This window comes from Pseudophryne corroboree, chromosome 3 (genome assembly GCF_028390025.1).
Source record: "Pseudophryne corroboree isolate aPseCor3 chromosome 3, aPseCor3.hap2, whole genome shotgun sequence".
Classification (NCBI taxonomy): domain Eukaryota; kingdom Metazoa; phylum Chordata; class Amphibia; order Anura; family Myobatrachidae; genus Pseudophryne; species Pseudophryne corroboree.
The window spans coordinates 176,775,255-176,800,805 of record NC_086446.1 but is presented as its reverse complement, the minus strand read 5'-3'; the positions used below and the strand labels follow the sequence as shown (position 1 = coordinate 176,800,805).

Sequence of the window (25,551 nt, the reverse complement as noted above, 5' to 3'; positions counted from 1 at the left end):
TCGACCTCCGGTAGGAGGTTCGAACCAATCCGATTGGAGAAACTGTAACACCGCGTTAAGATCCCAGGGCGCCGTAGGTGGCACAAAGGGAGGCTGGATGTGCAGAATCCCTTTCAAGAAAGTCTGAACCTCAGGAAGGGAAGCCAATTGTTTCTGGAATAAAATGGATAGGACCTTTACGGATCCCAACCTCAGGCCCATATCCACACCTGCTTGCAGGAAGAAAAGAAACCGTCCCAGTTGAAACTCCACCGTAGGAAACTTCTTGGACTCACATCAAGATACATACTTTTTCCAAATCCGGTCATAATGCTTTGACGTTACTCCTTTCCTAGCCTGGATTAGGGTAGGAATAACTTTGTTCGGAATGCCCTTCCGACCTAAGATTTGGTGTTCAACCTCCATGCCGTCAAACATAACCGCGGTAAGTCTTGATAAGCGAACGGCAACTGCTGCAGCAGGTCCTCCCAAAGAGGAAGAGGCCTCGGTTCTTCCAGCAGTAGATCCAGAAGATCCGCGTACCAAGCCCTTCTTGGCCAGTCTGGAGCAATGAGGATTGCTTGAACTCTTGTTCTCCTTATGAGCTTCAGAACCCTTGGAATTAGTGGAAGTGGAGTAAACACGTACACCGACTGGAACACCCACGGAGTTACCAGGGCGTCCACCGCCACTGCTTGCGGGTCTCTTGACCTTGAGCAATACCGCCAAAGTTTTTTGTTGAGGAGGCAGGCCATCATGTCTATTTGAGGAACCCCCCAAAGATTTGTCACCTCCGTGAACACCTCCGGATGGAGGCCCCACTCTCCTGGATGGAGATTGTGTCTGCTGAGGAAGTCCGCTTCCCAGTTGTCCACTCCCAGAATGAAAATTGCAGACAGTGCCAACGCATGCTTTTCCGCCCAGAGGATGATTCTTGATACCGCCGACATTGCAGCTCTGCTCTTTGTTCCGCTTTGTGGTTTACGTAGGCCACCGTCATTACATTGGCCCTCATTCAGAGTTGTTCGCTCGCTAGCTGCTTTTAGCAGCATTGCACAGGCTAGGCTGCCGCCCTCTGGGAGTGTATCTTAGCTTAGCAGAATAGCGAACGAAAAATTAGCAAAACTGCTACTAAATAATTCTTAGCAGTTTCTGAGTAGCTCCGGACCTACTCACAGATTGCGATCAGCTCAGTCCGTTTAGTTCCTGGTTTGACGTCACAAACACGCCCTGCATTTGGCCAACCACTCCCCCGTTTCTCCAGCCACGCCTGCGTTTTTTTGCAAACGCCGTGAAAATGCTGAGTTGCCGCCCAGAAACGCCCCTTTCCTGTCAATCATTTACCGAACAGCAGTGCGACTGAAAAGTGCCGCAGAAGCCACAGCAAAACTGCTAAGTTTTGTGTTAAATAACTAAGCGCATGCGCCCTGCATGCCTTGCGCATGCACAATTTGCAACAAATCGCAGCATAGCGAAAATCGGCAGCGCGCGAACAACTCGGAATGAGCCCCATTGTCCGACTGCACTTGAATGGGTCGATCTCGCACACCGTTGTATGTGGCTCTTAGTTCCAGAATGTTTATTGGAAGACTGGATTTCATACTTGACAACCTTCCTTGGAAGGTTTCCCCTAGAGTGACTGCGCCCCAGCCCCGGAGACTTGCATCCGTGGCTAGAAGGATCCAGTCCTGAATCCCGAACCTGCGGCCCTCCTGAAGGTGAGGCATTTGTAGCCACCAGAGGAGTGAAATCTTAGCTTTCAGTGAGAGACGTATCCTCAGGTGCATATGTAGATGAGAACCCGCCCACTTGTCCAGGAGATCCAATTGGAAGGATCGAGCATGAAAGCTTTCGAACTGCAGAGCCTCGTAAGAGGCAACTATCTTCTCCAGAAGACGAATGCACTGATGAATCGATACCCGGGCTGGCTTCAGGACAACCCGGACCATTGATTGTATCACCAACGCCTTCTCCACCGGTAGAAACACCCTCTGCACTTCCGTGTCGAGGATCATCCCCAGGAAAGACAATCTCCTTGTCAGCTCCAAATGTGACTTTGGAAGGTTCAGGATCCAACCATGGACCCTAAGCAGATTAGTCGTGAGAGCAATGGACTGCAACAGCTTCTCCCTGGACGACGCCTTTATCAGCAGACTGTCCAGGTATGGAATTTTGTCCACTCCCTGTCTGCGGAGGAGAACCATCATCTCTGCCATCACCTTGGTGAAGACCCTCGGTGCGTGGAGAGACCGAATGGCAGCGGCTGAAATTGATAATGACTGTCTACCAGTGCAAATCTGAGATAAGCCTGGTGAGGAGGCCAAATCGGAATGTGGAGATACAAATCCTTGATATCTAGGGACACCAGGAACTCCCCCTCCTCCAGACTTGAGATCACCGCTCTCAGAGACTCCATTTTGAATTTGAACTCTCTTAGATAAGGGTTTAACGATTTCAAGTTCAAAATTGGTCTGACCGAACCATCCGGTTTCGGTACCACAAAAAGGTTTAAATAGTAACCCACGTTGTGCATATGAGGTGGAACTGGAACAATGACCTCTGACTTTTCCAATTTCTGGATAGCTTCCTGTAGGACAGTTCTGTCTGTCAGTAAAGCCGGCAAGCCTGATTTGAAGAATCAGCGAGGTGGGGTTTCTTGAAACTCCAGTCTGTACCCCTGGGACACAATATCCTGTACTCAGGGATCCAGGCCGGACGACACCCAGACGTGGCTGAAATGTCTGAGTCTGGCCCCCACCAGCCCGTCCTCCAGGCTGTGCAGGCCACTGTCATGCTGAGGATTTGGAGGTACCAGACGCAGGTTTCTGGTCCTGGGAGCCTGCGGGTGCAGGCTTTTTGGATTTTGCCCGCCCACCTCTAAAGAAGGTGGTTGGAGGCTTAGACTTTTTTGTCTTAGCGGTCCGAAAGGACTGCGATGCAGATGAAGAAAAGAGTTTCTTCGTAGAAGGCGTAGCTGAGGGAAGAAAGGGTGACTTACCCGCGGTTGCCGTGGAAATCCACGCATCCAATGCTTCCCCAAATAGAGCCTGACCTGTGTAGGGTAGGTTCTCCACACTTCTCCTGGATTCCGCATCTGCAGACCATTGGCGTAGCCAGAGTCCCCTGCGAGCTGAGACAAACATGGAAGATATCCTTGCAGTCAGCGTACCCAGGTCCTTCATGAATTCCACCATGAACCCCGAAGAATCCTGTATGTTACGTAAAAATAATTCAATGTCACTCCTATTCATTGAATCCAAATCCTCAAGTAACGTGCCTGACCACTTTACTATAGCTGTAGAGATCCATGCGCAGGCAATAGTAGGCCTAAGCACCACCCCTGAAGCAGTGTATATGGATTTGAGCGTAGTGTCAATCTTACGATCAGTCGCTTCTTTTAACCCGGTAGATCCAGGGACAGGTAAAACCACCTTTTTCGACAGTTTGGAAACAGATGCATCAACTATGGGTGGGTTTTCCCATTTTTTCCTATCTTCCTCAGGGAAGGGAAAAGCAACCAGAACGCTTTTTGGATCTGGAATGTTTTCTCTGAGTTTTCCCAGGATTTTTCAAATATAGCGTTCAATTTTTTGACACAGGGAAGGTTAGCAAGGCTTTCTTATTATCAGTGAAGTAAGCCTCCTCCACCTGCTCAGGTGGTGTGTCAGTAATGTTTAACACATCTTTAATGGCCTCAATCATGAGCTGTACCCCCTTTGCAAGGGATGCCGCCCCCCTCAGCACATCCCCATCACCATCTGCCATGTCAGAGTCGGTATCCGTGTCATCTTGCATAATCTGAGCAAGTGCACGTTTCTGTGGGTATATGCTAGGGAGTTTTGAAGGGATAAGAACAGAACCTGACCAAACTGCCATAGACTTCTTTAAAACCTGAGTTTCAGTCTCAGTATGAGCTACCATAGTAGAGATTTGAGAGATCATACTGTTACTAGAGAATAACCACTCGGGCTCAGTAATAGGGGTCTAAGACAATGCATTACATTCCTGTGTACATGGAATGGATTCCTCCTGAGAGGAAATGTCCCCTGCAGCATAAGCCACTGAGTCCCTAGACATGGCTATGTGAGACAACAACACCCACACAGGGAAATGTCAGACACAGTTTCCCCCCAAGACTGCCACAGAGAAACCCAGAGATTGGAGCCAACCCACACACAGCGCTTCCCAAGGTAGATATAATAGAAACAACCTGGCGCTTACTGTGTACCTCAATAGACTACATAATATTTACACTGCCTCCCCCCCTTCTACAACCCCCTGGTACTGCACAGGATAGCTGGAGTTGCTTGGAGAGACAGCTCTCCCTGTCAGCATCTCTGTACAGGATCTGCAGGCAGGAAAATGGCGCTGAACGCTGCTGGGTCCGCTCTGAGGAGAAGCTCCACCCCCTGAACATGGCGCTGCTTCCCGCTCTCCACTTCTTTATACGGGCCTGAAGAATTGTGCTGGCAGTGTTACCTAGGTCCCTGACAGCCTTGGTGCCAGTGTAGGGTATAGGCGCTGGCTCAGGGCACCCCTCACAGCGCCGCACTATGTACCGCTGAGCCTCCGGAGCGCAGTTAATACTGTGCTCCCACCCTGTTGCCACCATCTTCACACCGGCTCCCCAGTTGCTATGGGGGCCGGGGACTCACTCACCACCGGAATATTCTGGCTCTGTTAGTGGGTGGTGGCGGCAGTGCTGCGGGAGTGAGCGGTCGCCTGGGGCGGCTAACTATCATCACCCTCATGAGCTCAGTGTCCTGTCAGCGGAGATAGTGGCTTGAACCCTGCAGGGCGGACACTACTCCCCCCCCTAAATCCCACGAAGCAGGGAGGCTGTTGCCAGCAGCCTCCCTGTGCCTAAACTCTAAGAAAAATAAGAAAACCAGAGAAAATCCTATGGAGCTCCCCTAGCTGTGACCGGGTCATCCGGGCACATTTTCTAAACTGAGTCTGGTAGGAGGGGCATAGAGGGAGGAGCCAGCCCTAGTGGACCAGTCTATACCCCATGGTAAAAAAAAAGTGGACCCCAGCATCCTCTAGGACGTAAGAGAAAAAAATAAGATTTTAAACCTACCGGTAAATCTATTTCTCCTAGTCCGTAGAGGATGCTGGGGACTCCGTAAGGACCATGGGGTATAGACGGGCTCCGCAGGTGATAGGGCACCTAAAAAGAACTTTGACTATGGGTGTGCACTGGCTCCTCCCTCTATGCCCCTCCTCCAGACCTCAGTTAGAGAACTGTGCCCAGAGGAGATGGACAATACAAGGCAGGATTTAGCAATCCAAGGGCAAGATTCATACCAGCCCACACCAATCATACCATGTAACCTGGAACATACATAACCAGTTAACAGTATGAACAAAAACAACAGTAACGGTCCTAGACCGATGTCAACTGTAACATAACCCTTATGTAAGCAACAACTATATACAAGTCTTGCAGAGTTTCCGCACTGGGACGGGTGCCCAGCATCCTCTACGGACTAGGAGAAATAGATTTACCGGTAGGTTTAAAATCTTATTTTCTCTTACGTCCTAGAGGATGCTGGGGACTCCGTAAGGACCATGGGGTTTATACCAAAGCATACAATCGGGCGGGAGAGTGCGGACGACTCTGCAGCACCGACTGAGCAAACGCTAGGTCCTCATCAGCCAGGGTATCAAACTTGTAGAATTTAGCAAAAGTGTTTGACCCCGACCAAGTCGCCGCTCGGCAAAGTTGTAAAGCCGAGACGCCTCGGACAGCCGCCCAAGAAGAGCCCACCTTCCTAGTGGAATGGGCCTTAACCGAATTTGGTACCGGCAATCCAGCCGTATAGTCAGCCTGCTGAATCGTATTACAGATCCAGCGAGCAATAGTCTGCTTTGAAGCAGGAGCGCCAATCTTATTGGCCGCATACAGGACAAACAGAGCCTCTGTTTTCCTAATTCTAGCCGTCCTGGCTACATAAATCTTTAAGGCCCTGACTACGTCTAGGAATCTGGAATCCTCCAGGTCACCGGTAGCCACAGGCACCACAATAGGTTGATTCATATGGAACGAAGAAACCACTTTAGGCAAAAATTGCGGACGTGTCCTCAATTCAGCTCGATCCACATGAAAAATCAAGTAGGGGCTCTTGTGTGATAGAGCCGCCAATTCTGACACTCGCCTTGCTGATGCTAAGGCCAACAACATGACCACCTTCCAAGTAAGAAATTTCAACTCAACCTTGTTAAGCAGTTCAAACCAGTGTGATTTTAGGAACTGCAACACCACGTTCAGGTCCCATGGTGCCACTGGAGGCACAAAAGGGGGCTGGATGTGCAGCACTCCCTTTACAAACGTCTGGACTTCTGGAAGAGAAGCCAATTCCTTCTGAAAGAAAATCGAGAGGGCAGAAATCTGTACCTTAACCGAGCCTAATTTCAGGCCCATATCCACTCCTGTCTGTAGGAAGTGGAGAAAACGACCCAGATGAAAATCTTCCGTAGGTGCATTCTTGGTCTCACACCAAGACACATACTTTCGCCAGATACGGTGATAATGTTTTATCGTCACCTCCTTCCTAGCCTTTATTAAAGTAGGGATGACTTCTTCCGGAATCCCCTTTTTTGCTAGGATTCTGCGTTCAACCGCCATGCCGTCAAACGTAACCGCGGTAAGTCTTGAAATACACAGGGCCCCTGCTGCAACAGGTCTTCCCTCAGAGGAAGAGGCCAGGGGTCTCCTGTGAGCATCTCTTGTAGATCCGAGTACCAGGCCCTTCGAGGCCAGTCTAGGACAACGAGTATCGTCTGTACTCTTCTTCGTCTTATGATCCTCAACACTTTCGTGATGAGAGGAAGAGGAGGAAACACGTAGACCGATTCGAACACCCACGGTGTTACCAGTGCGTCTACTGCTACTGCCTGAGGGTCCCGAGACCTTGCGCAATACCTCCGAAGTTTTTTGTTGAGGCGTGACGCCATCACGTCTATTTGAGGGGTTCCCCAAAGACGTGTTACGTCTGAAAGACTTCTTGATGAAGTCCCCACTCTCCTGGCTGGAGATCGTGTCTGCTGAGGAAGTCTGCTTCCCAGTTGTCTACTCCCGGAATGAAGACAGCCGACAGAGCGCTTACATGATTTTCCGCCCAGCGAAGAATCCTTGTGGCTTCCGCCATCGCGACTCTGCTTCTTGTCCCGCCTTGGCGGTTCACATGAGCCACTGCTGTGACATTGTCTGATTGAATCAGAACCGGTAGGTTTCGAAGAAAACTCTCCGCTTGTCGAAGGCCGTTGTAAATGGCCCGGAGTTCCAACACATTGATGTGTAGACAGGACTCCTGGTCTGACCAAAGACCCTGAAAAGTCTTTCCCTGTGTGACCGCTCCCCATCCTCGGAGGCTCGCGTCCGTGGAAACCAGGATCCAGTCCTGAATCCCGAACCGGCGACCCTCCAGTAGGTGAGCACTTTGCAACCACCACAGGAGGGACACTGGTTCCTGGGGACAGAGTTATTTTCCGATGTAAGTGCAGATGGGACCCTGACCACTTGTCCAGAAGGTCCCACTGAAAAGTCTGTGCATGGAACCTTCCGAAGGGAATGGCCTCGTAGGCCGCCACCATTTTTCCCAGAACTCGAGTGCATTGGTGAACTGATACCCTTTTCGGTTTTAGCAGTTCTCTGACCATGTTCTGGATGTCTTGGGCCTTCTCTATTGGGAGAAAGACCTTCATTTGTTCCGTATCCAGTATCATACCTAGGAACGGTAGTCGAGTTGTCGGAATCAACTGTGACTTTGGTAGATTTAGAATCCAACCGTGTTGCTGGAGCACTCTCAGAGAGAGCGCCACACTGCTCAGCAATTTCTCCCTTGATCTCGCTTTTATCAGGAGATCGTCCAAGTATGGGATAATTGTGACTCCATGCTTGCGCAGGACCACCATCATTTCCACCATTATTTTGGTGAAAATCCTCGGGGCCGTGGAAAGTCCAAACGGCAACGTCTGAAATTGGTAATGACAATCCTGTACAGCGAATCTCAGGTATTCCTGATGGGGGGCATATATGGGGACATGAAGGTACGCATCCTTTATGTCCAGAGACACCATAAACTACCCCTCATCCATGTTGGCTATTATCGCTCTGAGTGATTCCATTTTGAATTTGAATCTTTTTATGTACAGGTTTAGGGATTTCAGATTCAAAATCGGTCTGACCGAACCGTCCGGTTTCGGGACCACAAATAGGGTTGAGTAGTAACCTCTTCCCCGCTGGTGCAGGGGAACCTTGACTATCACTTGCTGTATACACAGCGTTTGAATTGCAGCTAACACTACATCCCTTTCCGATGTGGAAGCTGGTAGGGCCGATTTGAAAAATCGGCGCGGGGGCACCTTCTCGAATTCCAGTTTGTAACCCTGGGAAACTATTTCCAACACCCAGGGATTCAGGTCCGAACTGACCCAGGCCTGACTGAAAAGTCGAAGACGTGCCCCCACCGGTGCGGACTCCCTCAGGGGAGCCCCAGCGTCATGCTGTGGGTTTTGGAGCAGCCGGGGAGGACTTTTGTTCCTGGGCACCTGCCACAGCAGGTGCTCTCTTGCCTCTGCCCTTACCTCTGGCGAGGAAAGAGGATCCCCGACCTCTTTTGGACTTGTGCGACCGAAAGGACTGCATCTGATAGGGTGTTACTTTCTTTTGCTGTTGGGGAATATATGGTAAAAAATTTGATTTACCTGCTGTAGCTGTGGAAACCAGGTCCGTCAGCCCATCCCCAAACAATACATCCCCCTTATAGGGTAGTACTTCCATATGTTTCTTGGAATCCGCATCACCCGTCCATTGGCGAGTCCATAAGGATCTTCTCGCTGAGATAGCCATGGCATTGGCCCTAGAAGCTAGCAATCCAATGTCCCTTTGAGCATCCCTCATAAATAAGGCTGTGTCTTTTATATGGGCTAGAGTTAGGAATATAGTATCCTTATCCATAGTATCAAATTGATCTGTCAGCTCATCTGTCCAAGCTGCAATTGCGCTACACACCCATGCCGACGCAATCGTCGGTCTTAGCACAGCACCCGTATGAGAATAAATACCCTTTAAGGTAGTTTCTTGCCTGCGATCTGCTGGGTCTTTAAGGGCCGCTGTGTCAGGAGACGGTAGCGCCACTTTCTTGGATAAGTGCGTCAGGGCCTTGTCCACAGTGGGGGGTAATTCCCAAATCTCCCTGTCCTGCTTAGGGAAAGAGTATGCCATAAAAATTCTTTTGGGGATCTGCAGTCTCTTATCCGGAGTCTCCCAAGCTTTTCCAAAGAACTCATTTAATTCATGAGATGTGGGAAAATTAATAATCTGTTTCTTTTCCTAAAAACATGTGTACCCTTGTGTCGGGGACTGAGGGTTCATCCACAATATGCAACACATCCCTTATTGCCACAATCATACACTGAATAGTTTTAGTCACCCTAGGGTGCAATTTTACTTCGTCATAGTCGACATTGGAATCAGAATCCGTGTCGGTAGTAGTGTCTTGTGTTAAGGGACGCTTTTGAGACCCCGACGGGCCCTGCGAGTCGGTCCAATCTGAGGATTGACCGCCTGATGTCCCCCCTAAACCAGCCTTATCAAGCCTTTTATGTAAAGATGCCACACTTGTATGCAACGTATGCCACATGTCCATCCAGGAGTCGGCACAACCGACGGGGACACACCACTCATTTGCTCCACCTCCTCCTTGGAGAAGCCTTCCGCCTCAGACATGTCGACACACACGTACCGACACCCCACACACAGGGATTTACCTATAAGGGGACAAAACCCCAACCAGGCCCTTAGGAGAGACAGAGAGATAGAGTATGCCAGCACACACCCAGCGCTTAAACACACTGGAATATACAACCAGATAGCGCTTTTATATGTTTATAATCGTAATCTCCACTCACTGCGTCGCCAAAGTGCCCCCCTCCTCCTTTTTCCAACCTGTGAAGCTCAGCAGGGGAGAGAACAGGGAGCCAGCGTTTTCTCATGCAGCCTCTGTGGAGAAAATGGCGCTGGTTAGTGCTGAGGATCAAGCCCCGCCCACCCGACGGCGGGCTTCGGTCCCTTCATCATATATTAATAAAATGGCGGGGGTCCGCGGATTTACTGTCCCCCAGCCTAATCCACCTTATTTATGGCCAAAACGAGGTTTATTGCTGCCCAGGGTGCCCCCTCCCTGCGCCCTTCAGTGCCTGCTTTGTGTGTGTGACTGGAAGCAATGGCGCGCAGCTTACCGCTGCGCGCTTACCTCATGAAGATCTGATGTCTTCTGCCGCCTGAAGTCTTTTCCTCAATACTCACCCGGCTTCTATCTTCGGCATCTGTGAGGAGGACGGTGGCGGCGCGGCTCCGGGACGAACCCCAGGTGAGACCTGTGGTCCGACTCCCTCTGGAGCTAATGGTGTCCAGTAGCCTAGAAGCATTGCCCAACTTTACAAGCCAGCTCTGCTTCTCTCTCCTCGGTCCCACGATGCAGGGAGCCTGTTGCCAACAGGACTCCCTGAAAATAAAAAACCTAACAAAATTCTTTTTCCACAGAAAACTCTGGAGAGCTCTCTGCAGTGCACCCATTCTCCTCTGGGCACAAGATCTAACTGAGGTCTGGAGGAGGGGCATAGAGGGAGGAGCCAGTGCCCACCCATAGTCAAAGTTCTTTTTAGGTGCCCTATCTCCTGCGGAGCCCGTCTATACCCCATGGTCCTTACGGAGTCCCCAGCATCCTCTAGGACGTAAGAGAAACACACAATTAAGGAATGGTCATGTGCCCTGCATAATTGCTTTAAACAGAGTTTTAAAAAGCATGTACAAATAAAGAAAGATAAACAAAAGACTTGTGTGTTTGCAGCTCTATGTTTGATTTCAGAGTTTATTCTAATTATTCTAATTAGCAGTGCTTAGCACTATAGAGCATGTATCTGCATTTTCTTTTTTTCTGTGTTTGCAGCATTGTAAGACTAGTGGACGCACCACTGATACAGAAACTAAGGTTCTATTCTTATATCCACTTGCGACTTGAAGGTATTATTCTACAGACTGGCCAAACCATCTTAGATTAAAATAAATACATCCCAAAATTTACACACATCCATTTCCTTCTACACACAACATGGTACTCACAGGTCTAGGGACATAGGTATCCATTGGGAAGAGCTGCAGAATGGCTTCCAAAAGCCTAGGGATCCCCATACCTTAATAAAAGAAACATTAGAATGTTATAATTTACATTTAAGGTGCATACACACTGTGAAATTCGGGCTAACCCTGATTCTCACTATGCGACAGGGGCTAGGTCGGCATCGCGAGCACATAATGAGTGCTTGCGATACAGACTATGTGGGATTTTGGCTAAGTGTCAGTTTTGACTATCTTTTCTATGAGTTAGTCAAAATTGATTTGCCTGCACAGTCTATCTATGCTTGCGATACCGACTGCGCGGGACCGCACTTTTGCATCGAATCGGGATCGCAAGGTGACTTTCACCTTGCGATCTGCACTAACTTTTCTTATGATTTTGACTATATAGTCAAAATCGCAAGAAAATATCTCACCGTGTGTACACATCATTAGTGTAAAACCTAAAAACAAATGTACGCAACTGCGACGTGAGCAGGTACCTGGGTGAGAATTATACTTACTACTTCTTATTTCAAGATTTTGTGAAGTCTTTCCAGTCTAGTCATCTTGCATCTTGCACTATCATGTACAGCTACACATCTCAGTTAGATTGTCATATAAAGGAGTGCTTTGTGTTTGAAAAAATAAGATATTACTCACCGGTAAATCTTTTTCTCCTAGTCCGTAGTGGATGCTGGGGACTCCGTAAGGACCATGGGGAATAGACGGGCTCCGCAGGAGACTGGGCACTCTAAAGAAAGATTTAGTACTACCTGGTGTGCACTGGCTCCTCCCTCTATCCCCTCCTCCAGACCTCAGTTAAGGAAACTGTGCCCGGAAGAGCTGACATTACAAGGAAAGGATTTTGGAATCCAGGGTAAGACTCATACCAGCCACACCAATCACACCGTATAACTTGTGATAACCTTACCCAGTTAACAGTATGAACAAACAACATAGCATCAACCAAAGGATGCCAATATAACATAACCCTTTATTAAGCAATAACTATATACACGTATTGCAGAAAGTCCGCACTGGGGACGGGCGCCCAGCATCCACTACGGACTACGAGAAAAAGATTTACCGGTGAGTAAAATCTTATTTTCTCTAACGTCCTAGTGGATGCTGGGGACTCCGTAAGGACCATGGGGATTATACCAAAGCCTCCAAACGGGCGGGAGAGTGCGGATGACTCTGCAGCACCGAATGGGCAAACACAAGGTCCTCCTCAGCCAGGGTATCAAACTTGTAGAATTTTGCAAAAGTGTTTGAACCCGACCAAGTAGCAGCTCGGCAAAGCTGTAATGCTGAGACCCCTCGGGCAGCCGCCCAAGAAGAGCCCACCTTCCTTGTGGAGTGGGCTTTCACTGATTTTGGATGCGGCAATCCTGCCGCAGAATGAGCCTGCTGAATCGTGTTACAGATCCAGCGCGCAATAGTTTGCTTTGAAGCAGGAGCACCCAGCTTGTTGGATGCATACAGGATAAACAGCGAGTCAGTCTTCCTGACTCCAGCCGTTTTGTTAACATAAGTCTTCAAAGCCCGGACCACGTCCAGCAACTTGGAATCCTCCAAGTCACGAGTAGCCGCAGGCACCACAATAGGTTGGTTCAAATGAAACGAAGACACAACCTTTGGCAGAAATTGCGGACGGGTCCGCAATTCTGCCCTGTCCATATGAAAAACCAGATAGGGGCTTTTACATGACAAAGCGCCAATTCTGACACACGCCTAGCCGACGCTAAGGCCAACAGCATGACCACTTTCCATGTGAGATACTTTAGCTCCACGGTCTTAAGTGGCTCAAACCAGCGGGATTTCAGGAACCCCAAGACCACGTTAAGATCCCAAGGTGCCACGTCTGAACCTCAGGCAGTGAAGCCAGTTCCTTTTGAAAGAAAATGGATAGGGACGAAATCTGGACCTTTATGGACCTTAATTTTAGGCCCATAGTCACTCCTGACTGTAGGAAGTGCAGGAATCGACCCAGCTGGAATTCCTCTGTAGGGGCCTTCCTGGCCTCACACCAAGCAACATATTTTCGCCATACACGGGGATAATGTTTTGCTGTCACGTCTTTCCTAGCCTTTATCAGCGTAGGAATAACTTCATCCGGAATACCCTTTTCCGCTAGGATCCGGCGTTCAACCGCCATGCCGTCAAACGCAGCCGCGGTAAGTCTTGGAACAGACAGGGCCCTTGTTGTAACAGGTCCTGTCTGAGAGGCAGTGGCCATGGGTCCTCTGTGAGCATTTCTTGCAGTTCCGGGTACCAAGTCCTTCTTGGCCAATCCGGAGCAATGAATATTGTTCTCACACCTCTTTTTCTTACAATTCTCAGCACCTTGGGTATGAGAGGAAGAGGAGGAAACACATAGACCGACTGGAACACCCATGGTGTTACTAGTGCGTCCACAGCTATCGCCTGAGGGTCCCTTGACCTGGCGCAATACCTGTTTAGCTTTTTGTTGAGGCGTGACGCCATCATGTCCACCTGTGGGAGTTCCCATCGATTTGCAATCAGCGTGAAGACTTCTTGATGAAGTCCCCACTTTCCCGGGTGGAGGTCGTGTCTGCTGAGGAAGTCTGCATCCCAGTTGTCGACCCCCGGAATGAACACTGCTGACAGTGCCTGCACGGTGAAGGGACGTCACTTCGAATTCCAGCTTGTATCCCTGAGACACAATTTGTATAGCCCAAGGATCCACCTGTGAGCGAACCCACTGGTGGCTGAAATTTCGGAGACGCGCCCCCACCGCTCCTGGCTCCACCTGTGGAGCCCCAGCGTCATGCGGTGGATTTAGTGGAAGCCGGGGAGGACTTTTGTTCCTGGGAACTAGCTGCATGGTGCAGCTTTTTTCCTCTACCCCTGCCTCTGGCAAGAAAAGATGCCCCTCTGACTTTCTTGCTCGTTTGCGAACGAAAGGACTGCATTTGGTAATACGGTGCTTTCTTCGACTGTGAGGGAACATGAGGCAAGAAATTTGACTTCCCTGCCGTAGCAGTGGAAACTAGGTCCGAGAGACCGTCCCCAAATAATTCCTCACCCTTATAAGGCAAAACCTCCATGTGTTTTTTAGAGTCGGCATCCCCTGTCCATTGCAGAGTCCATAAGACCCTTCTGGCAGAAATGGACATTGCGTTTATTCTAGAGCCCAGCAGGCAAATGTCCCTCTGGGCATCGCGCATATATAGGATAGCGTCCTTGATATGTCCCAGGGTCAGTAGAACAGTGTCCCTGTCCAGTGTATCTATCTCCTCCGAGAGATTATCGGTCCAAGCTGCTACAGCACTACACATCCAGGCCGAAGCAATTGCTGGCCTCAGTAGAGTACCAGAATGTGTATAAACAGACTTCAGGATAGCTTCCTGCTTTCTATCCGCAGGATCCTTTAGGGCGGCCGTATCCTGAGACGGCAGGGCCACCCTCTTAGATAAGCGTGTCAACGCCTTGTCTACCCTCGGGGAGGATTCCCAGCGTAACCTGTCCGTTGGCGGGAAAGGATACGCCATCAGTAATCTCTTGGAAATTACTACTTTCCTATCAGGGGAATCCCACGCTTTTACACATAATTCATTTAATTCATGTGAAGGAGGAAAAGTCACTTCTTGCTTTTTCTCCCCATACATATAAACCCTCTTTTCAGGGACAGGGTTTTCCTCTGATATGTGTAATATATCCTTCATTGCTATAATCATGTAGCGGATGGCTTTAGTCATTTTAGGCTGCATCTTTGCATCATCGTCATCGACACTGGAGTCAGACTCCGTGTCGGCATCTGTGTCAACCATCTGGGATAGTGGGCGCTTGTGATACACTGACGGCCTCTGCATTGTAGGATCAGGCATGGGTTGAGACCCTGACTGTCCCAAGGCTACAGCTTTATCCAACCTGTTATGTAAGGAGCTTACATTATCATTTAACACCTTCCACATATCCATCCAATCAGGTGTCGGCACCGTCGGCGGCGACACCTCATTCACCTGCACTTGTTCTGCCTCCACATATCCTTCCTCATCAAACATGTCGACACTAACGTACCGACACACCGCACACACACAGGGAATGCTCTGACTGAGGACAGGACCCCACAAAGGCTTTTGGGGAGACAGAGAGAGAGTATGCCAGCACACACCCCAGCGCTATATAACCCAGGGATTACACTGTACCTTAGTGATTACCCAGTAGCTGCTGTTTGTGATCGTTTTGTGCCTAAATTTATGTGCCCCCCCTCTCTTTTTACCCTTTTTGCACCTGGATACTGCAGGGGAGAGCCTGGGGAGCGTCTTTCCAGCGGAGCTGTGAAGAGAAAATGGCGCTGGTGTGCTCAGGAAGAAGGCCCCGCCCCCTCAGCGGCGGCTTCTGTCCCGCTTCTATGTGTACAAAATGGCGGGGGCTCGAACATATATCCAGTGCCTGACTGGATATATGTGGAATTTTGCCAAAAGGTACCTTAATTGCTGCCCAGGGCGCCCCCCCCCCATTCGCCCTGCACCCTACAGTGACCGGAGTGTGCGGGTGTGCGCGCCCCCCCCCCCCCCCCCCCCGATGCGCCCTGCACCCTACAGTGACCAGAGTGTGCGGGTGTGCTGCGGGAGCAATGGCGCACAGCTGCAGTGCTGTGCGCTACCTTAAGTGAAGACAGGAGTCTTCTGCCGCCAATTTCGATGTCTTCATGCTTCTGCTGCTTCTGTACTTCTAGCTCTGCGAGGGGGACGGCGGCGCGGCTCCGGGAACGGACGATCAAGGTAAGGTACCTGTGTTCGATCCCTCTGGAGCTAATGGTGTCCAGTAGCATAAGAAGCGCAACCTAGCCGCAGTTAGTAGGTTTGCTTCTCTCCCCTCAGTCCCACGTAGCAGAGAGTCTGTTGCCAGCAGAAGCTCTCTGAAAATAAAAAAACCTAAACTAAAATACTTTCTTCTTAGCAAGCTCAGGAGAGCCCACTAAAAGCACCCAGCTCTGGCCGGGCACAGATTCTAACTGGGGTCTGGAGGAGGGGCATAGAGGGAGGAGCCAGTGCACACCAGGTAGTACTAAATCTTTCTTTAGAGTGCCCAGTCTCCTGCGGAGCCCATCTATTCCCCATGGTCCTTACGGAGTCCCCAGCATCCACTAGGACGTTAGAGAAAAATGTTTTCTTAACCAATTTCAACCATGATCCAATGGCATAAAGATATTTTTAGTTAGACATTACTATTTCTATTTATGTTCCTGAAGAGTTAGAAAGAAAGCTTCTAGAACAGAAACTGTGAAGTGCTTGCAGGGTTCTATTATAAACCTGCAGTTTTTTTTAATTTATGCTCAAATAGTACTATACAAACATCTCTATCCAGTGTTTAATTGGAATATGCAAACTCAGATTTAGATTGATTTTTACCCTAGCATAGGAGAAGGCTTCCAATGCTTATAGGTCATTGGGAAAGCGTAATAGTGTATGGGCCCGATGCTATTTGGAACTTACATCAGTTGCCATAAGCATACCCAAAGAGAAAACACCAATGCAAACTTGCGCATATCTGGTACTTACACTTTCTTACAACTGGAGAGGCAGTTTAGCATAGGCAAGTAAAGCAAGTGCGTATTATACAAACTCGGCTTATGCAGACCTGCAGAAGCTCACGCATATGCCAGTTAAGAGCCATACACATAAATGCCAGTTAGGTATATATTGCATGCCCCTTAAATACCTTACTTAAATTTTGGAGGGATAGTCCTGCTTTTTGGGCACTGTCCCACCTGCAAGCTGCTATGTCCCGCAGGGGTAACATGTACACGACATCTATGTGTAGTTCCCTGAAATCTGGTGTACCACTGTGCATGTTCTGCAGGTAACACAGCAGGTGTACAGGTGTATTAAGTACTCACTAACAAGTTTTGGAGGGACAGCTTTTTGGGCACAGTCCCACCTGCAGACTGCAGTGTCCCACAGGGGGGACATGCACGCATCATCCATTTGTAGTTCCCTGAAATCCTGGGTACCACTGTTTAGACCACAGGTTCTCAAACTTGGTCCTCAGAACCCCACACAGTGCATGTTTTGCAAGTAACCCAGCAGGTGCGCAGGTGTAATAATTACTCACTGACACATTTTAAAAGGACCACTCTACACCCTTCACTGGCAACCTGTAAAATGGCGACTCGTTTTCAAGATTGTCTTACTCACTTTCAAAGCCCTACATGACCAGGGCCCAAGGTACTTGAAGCAGCTTCTGATGCCTTACTGTCCCACGCGATCACTACGATCTGTAGTAGAAGGACTACTAACAGTACCTAGAATCTCCATATATTCATCTGGGGGTCGAGCTTTTAACTTTGTGGCTCAGACTCTGGAACTCTCTTCCCCTCACAGTGCGAGAAGCCTCCACTCTAGCATCCTTCAAAAATAGACTAAAGACTTACCTATTTACTCAAAAATGTCACTAATATCTACTGTTAAGCTTGTTTTGTATTTTGAGCTGTAAAGACAATTGTAAAGCACTACTACTACTACTACTACTACTGCTGCTGCTACTACTACTACAGGTGGAGCTAATTATTTCACTTCTGATTCTGTGAGCATACCTGCAAAACATGCACAGTGTGGGGATCTGAGGACCAAGTTTAAGAACCTGTGGTTTAGACAGAGAGCAGCCCTGTCAATTAAATAGTGTGAATGTTTGGTGACCTCAACAGTAAATCTGTGTCAATGACTGCAGTCACTGACACAAATACTCTACTAAGGCCCTAGAAACGAAAAACTTGGACTTCTGGCCTCCATGCAGACTAGTGGGACATGTTGTAAGGAAGAAGTCTGACCAGGGTCCCCTGCTCCCCGGGGATGTGGCCCTATGGTAGTGAAGCTACTAGAGGAGGTGGGGCTGATTTGGGAAAGTAAATAGAACCAGCAGCCCAGGGCCGGTGGTACACAGATGGGAGAGAATTGTGCAGCAGCAACCATGTAGCAGTGAGGAGAGCCTGTGTGGGCCTGCAGGGGACTTGGGAGGACTGCACTGGCTTTGGGTTGATGTCTATTATATTCTGCTGAGGGCTTAGGTTTGGAAAGTAGGCAGAGAATCGACTGCAGAGCATGTTGCCTAAAGCCTCTGCTATGGATTATGTATGCTGGTGGTTTCTGCAGGTTCTGTCCCTGCTGTCAGGGAGCTGAAGCTGGAGGAGGCGCGTCCACAGGATGGATCCTAGCTGAGTGCCCTATTCGTTAGGGATGTCAGTGCCGCATGGAGGAAGGACTTGGGCTGCCTTGGTGGGTGAGTTCAACTGTGAACCCCCTTTAGTTGTAGTGGGAGGAGGAGAGTACATCTACCTGTTAGTAGGGTACCTACTCAGTGTTGGCTGCCCTAGATAGAAGACATCTGCTGCCAGGTGCTTCATAGTCCGTCTGCCCTTGTATGCTGAAGGTTGCAAGGGCAGGCATATTTATCACAATCTGCATCTGAGACGCAGATGAGTTGTGAAAATTTGCCCATATTCACATTGCAATAATTGAATACATTGCAAGAATGTATCAATTAATGCATGCAGGGACAGAGCTTGAGAGAAAGCTCTGTCCCAGCGAATCCTCTCCCTGCACTTCTCAGGGAATTTTTCATGAAACATACCCTGAGACTGTGACCGTGCATGCACCAAGACACCACTTCCCATACCCCAAGGCTGTTCATAGGGGCCAGATTAGAGCTCAACCTTGACTGTCACCAGGCAGAGAAGGTTGTGCAGGAGTCGGGGAACCTGAGGGAGGCCTGGATAACACTATTTCAAAATATGTTTAGGTAAAGTCATCCATTACTCTTCTGCAGGGCATTACAACTAAATGACTGCTTTGTGAAAATATATATGTTTAGGTGGGTGTAGTATGTTATGCTGGCAGTCGGGCTCCCGGCGGCCAGCATACCGGCGCCGGAATCCCGACCGCCGGCATACCGACAGCTGTGCGAGGGCAAATTATCCCCTTGCAGCCCGCAAGGGGATCATTTGCCCTCGCACAGCTGCGGGCCGCCACACTGCGGGCACGGTGGTGCGCCAATTTATCTATTCTCCCTCCAGGGGGGGTCGTGAACCCCCAAGAGGGAGAAAAGCTGTCGGTATGCCGGCGGTCTGGGATTCAGGTGCCCGGCCGCCAGCAAACTGAAGACCACCCGTTTAGGTATATTGAAATTGAGTGCTGCAGATTATCACTACTGATTGCACTGAAACACTGGTTAGCTTATTGGGTGATAAGAATTATAGCATTGCCATAGGCATAAGGCATCTGCTTTTGTAATAGATTGCTTATGCACATGATGTGTTGCTATTGATAAATTGGAATGTTATCTCCTGAGTATAGGCATGAGGGCATGACTCTGTTACACCTTAGTTGGTTGGTATTTTAAGGTGTCTACACACAGTGAGATCCTTGCTATGCCCGATTTTGACTATGCGATTTCCCTTGAACTCCCCCAGAGCCCAGATAGCACAGATTTTGTCTATCTTACTTTCGATTTTGACTAAGTGTCAATTTTGACTATACTTTGTACTAGATAGTACACTAGATAGTCAAGACTGGCTTGCCTGCACAGTCTATCTAGCCTTGCGATACCGACCCCGCGGGAGTGCGCATCGGGATCGAATTGGTATCGCAAGCTGCCTAACACCATGATATGTGCACTAACTTTCCTTAAGATTTTGACTATATAGCCAAAATATCACAGATTTATCTCACCGTGTATACACACCTTCAGCTTGTTTTTTTTCTTAAACTGCTTTATGGCTACCCATTGCTGGGGGGAGGGTTCCTTGGAGTTTGGGTGTAATCATTGTATCCACATGTTTGGCTCATTATTTAAAGAGCATTAGGGAGGCTTGTGTCCATTAATTCTAAGAATTAATTCAAAGGCTAGCTACAATTTTAAACATGATTACAATGTAACACCAATGTTAAACCGAATGAAAACAGAAGGAGAACACTCTAACCACAATCTGGAACACTGAAGGACTACTTTCAAACAAATGTGAGTCCACTTATTCTACACATCAAACTACTCCAGTCTGAGTAATCTGGACACCTCTAACTTAAATCTGTGGGGGGTCATTCAGATCCAATCGTAGATGTGCTAAATTTAGCACATCTACGATCAGTTTCTCAGACATGTGGGGGGACGCCAAGCATAGGGCTAGTCCGCCCTGCATGTCTGGCCCTACTTTTCCACCCACCGAATAGCTTCCTGCCTGCATCCTGGGTCGCAGCGGCTGCGTGCGACATCATGAAACCGCTGTGGCCTGCCCCCGTAATGGTCCTGACACGCCTGCTTTGTCCGGACCGTGCCCCACCAACGGCATTCTAACACCGTTGGCACGCCCCCTTCTGCCCTGCGACCGCCTCTGCCTGTCAATCAGGCAGAGGCAACCGCAGCCCTGGATGCATCTCACTGGGCTTCGCGGGGTGTGCACGTGCAGTGCGCCCGCAAAAGGCTTGAATGACCCCTGTTAGGAACGCTGCAAGACCTTTCCACTTCATCTGCAATTACTCAAATTTATGTTTTCAGCTTACAAAAAGCATCTGATTTCTCACCTGTACTGATGTAATTTTGCTTTTACATATTCTTATAAGTCCTGTCTGAATTACCATTGCTTTTTCCCTATTCTCACAACCACTCTCAATTCTTGCAGTCTACTTTAAAACTCAACTTGCAGTATGCAATCTTATAATCTGTACTTCAAATTTCACTTGTAACTCAATTACTGTTGACGGACATACACATTTACCAACACCATACTTTTACCTGAACTCCTGCAATTCTACTGCTCTGTCTCTATCATACCGTCCCCCTGGCATGCCCTCCAAATTCCTTGAAGTGAGCTTACTCACTTCCTTCATTCTGACATTTCCTCCATTATCTTAGGTGACTTCAACATCCGATTGACATCCCCACAAAATCTCCTGCCTCTAAACTCCTTAACCTTACATCTTTGCTTGGTCTCTCCCAGTGGACCTCCTCCCCCTACCATGTGAATGGGAGTTCACTGGATCTGGTCCTCACTCACTGCTGTGATATTTCTGATTTCTCCAACTCTCCATTTCCCTCTCATGCCTTGAACAAGCCACATCCCTATACAATGCTTCCCTTACTTCTGCTCTTGAATCTGTCGCTCCACAAACCACTATTCAAACTCGCAGACTAACACCTCAACCCTGGCACACTAAATGCACCAGATATTTGCAAACATGCTCACGTACTGCTGAGCGACACTGGAGGAAATCACACTCTAAGGCAGACTTCCTCCATTCGCTACCTCTCTCTCTCTGCCTGCTCCCATCTTGCCCACCTCCTCAATCTCTCCCTCTAATCAGCCACTGTCCCCTCTGCCTTTAAGCATGCACTTGTCTCCCCTATTCTTAAAAACACCTACCCTTGATCCACACACTCTCTCCAACTATTGACCCATCTCTCTCCTCCCTTTTGCCTCCAAACTCCTTGAGCGTATTGTCTATAATCACCTTACTGCCTTTCTTTACTCCCACTCACTGCTTAACCCTTTCCAGTCTGGCTTGCGTCCTCTCCACTGCCCTGAAACTGCCCTCACAAAAGACTGCAATCACCTCCTTTCTGCTAAATCCAAGGGCCACTATTTTTTGCTTATTCTCCTTGAGCTCTCTGCTGCTTTTGACACTGTTGACCATGCCCTTTCCTCCAGCAAATCCTTCACTCCCTTGGTCTGCGTGATACTGCCCTTTCCTGGCTATCCTCCTACCTCTCTGGCCGTTCCTTCTATCTCCTCTCATGGCTCCACCTCCCCCCCACTTCCACTAACTGTAGGTGTCTCCCAAGGTTCTGTTCTTGGTCCTCTCCTTTTCTCTCTCTATATGTCCTCTTTAGGTGAACTCATTAGCTCTTTTGACTTACAATATCATCTTTATGCTGATGATATTGAAATAAACCTTTCCTCTCCTGACCTCTCACCTGCTGTCCTCACTTGTGCAGTGTTCGCAAAAACGCGCTATAGCGCGTATTTTACCCCAAAACGGAGGATGAGGACTCACTTTTTAATAATGGGAGGGTCCCCGGGGACGCGCTCCGCTGGGATGCACTCTGGCGCTTGCTCTGACGTTACTTGTCAGACGTGCGCGTCAGGCGGCTGCTGGGTGGGAGGACGCAGAGAGTACCACGCTCCCGCTGTGAGGAGCGAGGGAGTGCACAATCATGCCGCCGACCACGGGAAGCCGCAGCGCGGCTCTCTGGGGAGGGAGGAGGTTCGAGAGAGCCGGAGTCTGTGTCAGAGCCGGAGCCGCCGCCGGGTGACATTTCTCGGCAGTGATGAAGTTTGCCGGACCCGCCACCAGGGGACAGCTCTCTGCAGTGCAGAAATTGAGGATGCAGGTAGGGCGCTGGGACAGTGGGGAAGGAGTGTGCGGTGCTGGAGCCAGTGTGCAGGGCCAGGCAGAAACAGCACCATGCCAATGCTCCCTTAACAGTGTCTGCCCCTTCTCCAGCCCAGTGTCCCCCAGCATTACTGACCCTGCCAGCAGAGCATTTCCCCCTTCCCTCCCCATCTAGTCCACTGTGCCATCTCACTGCTCTCCCATCTAGAACCCCCAATCAGTCCAGACACTCTGATCCCCCCCCCCAACCCAGTGTCACACCCCTATCTCACTGCCACCTTCCCACCCTGCTCAGTGCCTCCCCATTCATAGTGTCCCCCCATACAGCCCAGTGTCCCCCACCATCTCATGGACTCCCTCATCCCAGTCTCCCCTCCCCCAACCAGCCCCCTGCCCCCATCTCACTGCCCCCTCAGCAAGAACCCCACCAGCCAGTCCCATTACAGTGCCCCCTCACTCATTCCAGTGTACTCCTTTCTACTGCTTAAGGGCCCTACACATTTAACGATCCACGCCGAGCTGCCCGATACACTGGGGGGCAGTGACAGGGGAGTGAAGTTCCTTCACTCCCTCCGTCACCCGGCTCCATAGAAGTGCAGGCAAATATGGACGAGATCGTCCATATTGGCCTGCATGCACAAGGGAAGGGGCACCAGCGATGAACGAGCGCGGGGCCGCGCATCGTTCATCACTTGTGCCTCCACACTGAAAGATATGAACTTTATCGCGTTCATTAATGAACGAGATCGTTTGTATCTTTCAGTCAGATCGACCAGTGTGTAGGGCCTCTTAGTGATCCACCACCATCTCGCTGCCCCCTTCCCATCCAGACCGATGCTTTACCTGGCGCAAAGTGTATGACGTGCTCTGCCTGGCGCAAAGTGTATAACGTGCTCTGCCTGGCGCAAAGTGTATAACGTGCTCTGCCTGGCGCAAAAGTGTATGACGTGCTCTGCCTGGCGCAATGTGTATGACGTGCTCTGCCTGGCGCAATGTGTATGACGTGCTCTGCCTGGCGCAATGTGTATGACGTGCTCTGCCTGGCGCAATGTGAACTGGCACTATTATGTGGTCACGCCCCTTCCCCATGAAGCCACGCCCCTGATTTTTAGCAGTGCGCCTTCGGCGCGCAGTCCTTGCTTCCATGCTTTGGAGAATGGGAGGGGGAGCACCTATTCACTTTCTGCAGGAGGGCACCAAAGTGTCTAGTTACAGCTCTGGTGCAGGGTGTCCTGTATGCTACACAGCGCAGCAGCATTTTCACCCCCCCCCCCTCCTCCCCCTTGCAACACCTTTTAGTGTCCAAATCAAGTCTGTGTATTTTTATATTTGAATCATTAATACGATTAATAAGAGCCTTCATTCCGATCGGACCCAGAAAAGGACAGGTAGGACCCCAATTTTTAAAAGTGAGGGGTCCCTGGGACCCACTTTTTTTTCCGGCTCAGCGCGATCACTGTCGTGTATGCAACCGTCTCTCTGCCATCTCTTCTTGGATGTCCTAGCGCTGTCTTACAATTAACATGTTTAAGACTGAGCTGATCATCTTCCCACCCTCCCACACAACCTCACCTCCCACAATTTCATTATCTATTGATGGCACTACCATCTCCTCTAGCCCCCAAGTGCGCTGTCTTGGAGTAATCCTCGACTCCTCCCTCTCCTTCAAACCACACATTCAGCACCTCTCACAAACCTGTCATTTTCATCTCAAAAATATTTCCAGGATCAGACCCTTTCTCACACAGGATGCCACTAAGACCCTTATCCACTCACTGGTCATCTTCTGACTGGACTACTGTAATCTTCTCCTATCTGGCACCCTTGACAAATGCCTTTCCCCACTCCAATCTATCCTCAGTGCTGCTGCCCATCTCATCTTTCTCACCAAACATACTACATCCACCTTTCATCTCTTATAAATCCTTCACTGGCTCCCCTTCCCTTTCAGAATCCATTTCAAGCCTCTCACACTCGCTTACAAAGCCCTCACCCACTCCTCTCCGAGTTAAATCTCTGACCTTACCTCTCTTTACACTCCCGCCTGTCCTCTTCACTCTGCTAATTCAGGCTGCCTCTCTTGCCTATTGATTACCTCATCCCACTCCTACCTCCAAGATTTTGCATGTGCTGCTCCCTTTCTCTGGAATTCTCTACCTCTATCCCTCAGACTCTCCACCTCTCTACAAAACTTCAAATGGGCTCTCAAGACACATTTCTTCACCAAACCCAGCCGTCTCTCATCCTAAGCCCCCTGTGGCCCACGCTCACTTTCTACACCATCTGTGTCACCCCTGTCTGTGTGCCCTTCCCATTTAGAATGTAAGCTTTCACAGGCAGGGCCCTCTTCCCTAATGTGCTTTTATGTCTCTTACTTAACCTATCTTCTTTTCAATACTCCCTTTAATGGCACCAAATCCCTTGGTTTCTGCCACCCTGATACTTATTTCAGTGTTGTCTGCTGACGCAGCCATGTTTATATCCTGTACTTGTCCTATATTGTATTGAATTGTAAGTCACTGTTTTCTTGTTTTTGCCTGTTTGTTCATGAACTCTGTAATTGGGCGCGGCGCATCTCTTGTTGCACACTATAAATAAAGGATAATAATAATAATAATAATAATGACAGGGCTCCCTCCAGTATTTAAAAAAAGAAAAATTATTTGTAAATTCAGACACATCGCATTTACCATTACAAGTATGGAAAATGCGATCTGGTTACAAAAAAATAAATAAATAAATGTGAATTTAAGCACTTGGAGGATAATTTGATAATTCTCCTTCAACTGCCCATTAGTACATACAGTGGATACTAAAATAATGTGAAAAGAGTGTGAAAACACCCTTTTTCACATAATTTTAGTAAAACATTTTTTTAGAAATTTCCCCGTTTCTATCAACAAGATCTTACTAATTGCTTTGGTAAGCCACTTTTATGACATGCCTCTCAGATGTAGCAGTGCATGTAAACGCTTATAAGGGTGATTCTCCAGAAAGTGAACATAAAGTTCCGTGGATCACAAGCTTTTAATTTTTTTTCTCCTTTTAAACTGGTCTGTTAAGAAATTGTTCTTATACGAAAACTTGTAGCAA

At 49.0% G+C, this 25,551-nt stretch overlaps 1 protein-coding gene across 2 annotated transcripts in view; it reads right to left on the bottom strand.

Moving 5' to 3' along the window:
* FUOM (fucose mutarotase) overlaps positions 1–25,551 on the bottom strand; it is a 193,375-nt gene that overhangs the window by 89,376 nt on the left and 78,448 nt on the right. For both annotated transcript variants that reach the window (XR_010243626.1, XM_063958627.1), the window contains exon 3: positions 11,108–11,178. Coding sequence is in view for 1 of the 2 variants with exons in the window: in XM_063958627.1 (XP_063814697.1) it covers positions 11,108–11,178 (71 nt within the window). In the remaining variant the exon portion in view is untranslated. The remainder of the gene's footprint in view (positions 1–11,107; positions 11,179–25,551) is intronic.